This window comes from Erpetoichthys calabaricus, chromosome 2 (genome assembly GCF_900747795.2).
Source record: "Erpetoichthys calabaricus chromosome 2, fErpCal1.3, whole genome shotgun sequence".
In the NCBI taxonomy this organism is placed as follows: Eukaryota; Metazoa; Chordata; class Cladistia; order Polypteriformes; family Polypteridae; genus Erpetoichthys; species Erpetoichthys calabaricus.
The window spans coordinates 295800723-295806111 of NC_041395.2; the positions used below are offsets into that span (position 1 = coordinate 295800723).

At 37.7% G+C, this 5389-nt stretch overlaps 1 protein-coding gene across 1 annotated transcript; it reads right to left on the reverse strand.

The window, feature by feature from the left end:
• Nucleotides 1–783: 783 nt before the first annotated feature.
• LOC114645000 (gamma-crystallin S-1-like) lies at nt 784–2427 on the reverse strand (the record flags this gene model as incomplete). Its single annotated transcript, XM_028792977.2, has 2 exons — nt 784–1114; nt 2173–2427. Coding segments are annotated over 2 exons (534 nt in total), but the record flags the coding sequence as incomplete, so codon positions are not given.
• Between the last annotated feature and the right edge of the window lie 2962 nt (nt 2428–5389).

A 5389-nucleotide genomic window follows, 5' to 3' on the forward strand; every position in this document is an offset into this window, starting at 1 on the left:
CTTTGACCAAAGATGACACACTTCAGTGTAAAAAATAAAATAAAAAATAATTTTGAATGAGACCACTGAGTGAGGCGTCACACATGACATTACTTTAGTTACTCTCATTGACATCATTTTGGCATGTGTTTTGTTTGTCTTGTTTTTATGTTTATTTCTTGTAGGTACGGTAAGACACACTAAAATAAAAAACTCAATGAAACTTTTAAAATTTGTCTGTAAGTATTCCAAGCACCAGTATTGAATAATCCATCCATCCATCCATTTTCCAACCCGCTGAATCCGAACACAGGGTCACGGGGGTCTGCTGGAGCCAATCCCAGCCAACACAGGGCACAAGGCAGGGAACCAATCCAGGGCAGGGTGCCAACCCACCGCAGGACACACACAAACACACCCACACACCAAGCACACACTAGGGCCGATTTAGAATCGCCAATCCACCTAACCTGCATGTCTTTGGACTGTGGGAGGAAACCGGAGCGCCCGGAGGAAACCCACGCAGACACGGGGAGAACATGCAAACTCCACGCAGGGAGGACCCGGGAAGCGAACCCGGGTCCCCAGGTCTCCCAACTGCGAGGCAGCAGCGCTACCCACTGCGCCACCGTGCCGCCGTATTGAATAATACAAAATTAATATTGTGGAAAGCTCCCTTGCTGCTACTTCATGGTCGTCTTTCCATATGATATCCATTTCCAGAAAGCTTAGCAATCCAATTAAAATTGTAAACAAGTTTTTGTAAACTTTAAAACAAAAAAACAAAAATCTCAATTGAGACATTACAGTAGGGTTACATCAACTACTTTTATTTTTGTTACTTTAATGTTATTCTCTACAGTAACTTCTCCCTCATGCGGCGAAAAGATCCAATGTTTGAGTTGTAACCTCCCCAGTCACTGAATCTTCTGTATTCGCCAGGCCTCAGGAAGTACTGTCTGCCCCTATAGTTTGGATGTTCATAGAAGATCCAATAACCTTCCATGACATTGCAGGAGAAAATATCGTTGAAGCGGAAACGATCAAAGACATTTGGGCAGTCATCCATGAACTCCATCATTTGACCTCCAAATTCAGGTCTTTCATAAATTCTCAGCCTGTAGGAGCCTCGGTACTGCAAATGTGAACAACAGTAGTCAGTATATACTGCTTTCCATTATGGGTTTATTTGGTAAATGTATGAGAGAAGACAAAACACCCTTTATAGCAAACACTGCATTATTTCCACCCTCATCACTTACTGATTGCATAGCAGAAATCAAATACTGGTTTTCTTCAAATTTCCTTAAATTAAATAGTGACAAAACTGAGGTTCTCCTTATTGGTACAAAATCAACATTATCCAAAACTGATCATTTTTCATTTGTTATTGATAATTCTTTTGTCTCCCCTTCCCCACAGGTTAAGAGTCTGGGTGTCATCCTTGACAGTACTTTGTCTTTTCATTCTTACATCAGTAATATCTCCCAGTCTGCATATTTCCACCTGCGTAACATTAATCGTATTCGCCCCTCCCTCACTCCCCACACCACTGCTATCCTTGTTCATAGTCTTGTCACTTCTCGTCTGGATTATTGCAATTCCCTTTTCTTTGCTCTTTCTCGCAAATCTCTTTATAAGCTTCAACTGGTTAAGAATTCAGCTGCCCACATCATTACTAGAACCCCCTCTATTCACCATATCACTCCCGTTTTGCAGAAGCTTCATTGGCTTCCAGTTCAGTTCCGAATTCAATTCAAAATTCTCCTACTAACTTTTAAGGCTATCCACAACCTTGCCCCTCCATATCTGTCTGACCTCCTCCATGTTGCCATTCCCTCCCGCACCCTCAGATCCCTCACTTGACTTTCCCCTTCGTCCGTCTTACCACTATGGGGAGCAGAGCATTCAGTTGCTCTGCTCCCCAGCTTTGGAACTCACTACCACCTGAGCTTAGAAATACTGAATCATTTTCACTTTTCAAATCCAAACTTAAAACTCATTTGTTTAAGACTGCTTTTTCTCTTTGACTACAATTGCTCTGTCTGATTTTAACTTTTGCATTTTACTTTTGTTTATAATCTGTGTTTTATCTATTGTTCGGTGTCCTTGAGTGTTTAGAAAGGTGCCTACAAATAAATAAAATGTATTATTATTATTAATAAATATAAGAAGAACATGTTGTAGACTTACTGGTGAAATCATGCGGCAGGATCTGATACAATCATTGTAACCCATCCAGTGCTGGAAGTCAGAATATTCTCCTCTGTGCAGAAAGTACTGGTAGCCCATGTAGTTGGGTTTTTCATAGACCACCCAGTAGCCGCTGTCCACTCGAATGGAGTTGCAGCAGCTGAAGTAGGAGTGCGTATCAGCACAATCACTGCTACACTCATAACAGCGCCCCTGGAAGTTCCTATCTTCGTAGAAGATTATCTGCAAATAAGAGAGAAGAAATTAATGATGATATTTTCATTTTTTATTTTGCTTTTTTACAAAATGCTCTAAGTATGACAATATTTATTTAGCTAACTGTATCTTTATTTGTTCCTTGGGGGAATTCAAGGCTTTAGACTGTAAGCTATGAGTTGCTTATTGCTGACTTGCTTTCTAAGTATGTGCTTTATCTTCCATGATTTAATCTGAAACCAGTTTGATGTGAAACATGAATTACAGTTTTCAGCAAAACTTGAGGGCCTTGATGCTTTACACTTCCTCTAATTTCTTTACTAATCTGTTGGTTGGAACTATAAGTCCACACATATTTGTGTATAAAATTAATTATCAAAGATTTCTAAACCTTTTAAAGTTCAAACAGTACAACAAATTTCTTAGTAATGTTCTTAGACTCACTTTTCCCATGGTGTTGTATTTGGCCGTTTCCCCTTCACACACTCAGTTCCAGCAAAGTACCTTATATATAGAAAATTGACAAACAGAACCTTTTGCCATGCAAGCACTCTGAAGAGCTCTGCCAGCAAAGAATATTCACTTTTACCCTTTCTGTAATAAAATGAAATACAATACTATACCACTCACAGCTAATCTCACAGAACTTTCTTGTCTGCTTTTCAAACACTGAACAATGGACATTATCCACAAATGTAAAAATCAGCAATATATGAAAAAGAGACGCCAACAGCACCTGGCTCCTAAAGCCATACAATGCATTGTGTTGTGGAAATGTTGCTGTCTTACATGCTGTCTCTACTGTTGCACACTGTAAATTGGAAACAACGATGGTCGATATCATTATAAAGCAAAAAAAAAAAAATACTTATTAAAAACCATGCTTAGATTAAGTTAAAAAGTGTACTAAAAAGTAAAAAATAAGTGTCTCATACAGCACTCGTAAAATAAAAAGTGGGCGCTTTTGCTAAGATTTTAAGAAGTGTTTTTTGAATGTTGATTGATAAAAAGCGCCCACGCTTTTATTTTACGAGTGATGTATGAGACTTATTTTTTAGTTTTTAGTACACTTTTTAACTTAATATAAGTGTGGTTTCTAAAAAGTATTTTTATATTTATATTACTTTCAACTTTTTATTCTTGGGTTTGTTTTAGTATAATTTTGTAATCAATATTTTAACACTTCCTTTAATATTTGTTATCCGTTACTAGTGCCATATATTGGTGAAATCTTGAACTATTCTTCATATGAAAATTTCATTTCTTAATTAACATGGATTAATTGATCAATTAGTGAAACTGATTATTGATTCATGTATTGTCATCAGAAGTAAGTGTGCAAAATTTCAAGTCATTTGGACAATAGGAAGTGCGTTAAATATCGATTACAAGATTTGTACCAGACAACAAACAGGTGAAGTTAAAATAAGTGTGGTAATAATAAGCGTGGTAAAATAATAATAATAACAATACACCCGTGTTTTCATTGGGACAATTTCTAGTGCTAAACACTTTGCCAACCTAATTAAAGAGCGACTTAATCTCGTTAATTGATCTCATTGTATAGTTACTTGACTTATACATATTTGTAAAACTTTCATAAATATTTGGATTCTTTGCCATAGCTTTAAAAGATAATGATTTGTTTTCTGTTTTCTTTTTTACTGTGGAGTTTACCTTTTTTTCTGTGGAGTTTGCACTCTTATTTGTAGTCAAATGCAGGCGATTAGCTCATTAAATAATAGATTTGAGCAGTTGGCATAAAGAGACTGATTCCTCCATCCCTTGCATGCCCTGGGTCATTACAACACATGTGGTATACTTCCTGTAGTTTTAAACCAAAGCTTAAAAAAATACTTAAAAGTTTAAAATGTATACTGTAATGATGTACTAATAACATGATAACATTTAAAAGGTAATAAAGGGTAAAAGAGGCCATGAAAGGAAAGACCACCATGAATGAAAGCAGTTGTAAAGAAATATGTGTGCATTCAGCTCCCCTGATTTTCACTGAGCAACCATTTTGCTTAATGACCTGGGGCCTCATGTATAAACGGTGCGTACACACAGAAATGTTGCGTACAAACGTTTCCATGCTCAAATCGCGATGTATAAAACCTAAACTTGGCGTAAAGCCACGCACATTTCCACGGTAACTCATACCTTGGCGTACGCAATTTCTCCGCTCGTCAAAGCAGTGCTACTGTTCCTGTGTGGTCACCCTTTCTTAGACCCACGTTCCTGATGCGGCTTTATAAATACACTGAAATTAACTGCATATTGTTTATTAGTGTAATGCATCTGATTGTAATTAACCTGTAGTAATATAATGGTCCAGGGAATAGCCATAGTATTCCAAACACCATAAGTGCTTTAGCGTTGTTACTCTCACTGCATCTTCTTCTTCTTTCAGCTGCTCCCGTTAAGGGTTGCCACTGTGGATCATCTTTTTCCATATTACTCTCACTGCACCACTCGGAGTATTTATATCACTGTACCTGAGTGGGGAATCACAGCAGCAATTGATCGGAAGGAGAATTATCGGTATACAGTTTCAAGTACACACAACCTCAACCACGGCAAAAAGTGTCAAAGCCTTTCCTGTACGGACCTCGCGTTTCAGAAACAGTTTCATCCCAAGAACTATAAACGCACTCAATCAGTCCATCAAGTGCTCCTTGTAGAACTGTTTGTACTTATAAGTACAATGACCACACTGTAAACTTTCACTACAGTTATAATATTGCACAACCTGCGCCACTTTATAAAGCGCATATGATGACAATATCATTTTTAAGATGAAATGCAGCAAAATATGTTGCTTATAGTATACAGATAAAACTTTAACTTCATTTAAATAATCTGCATTGTTAATAATTAAACATGTGAGGACACGGTGCCGCAGCGCTAGCTAGTCCACGGATAGCTCCTGCCTTGCGCTGTGTTATTGCTGGTGCTGACGCGACACTGGAAGGAGACGGACAGAATAATTAAACATGTA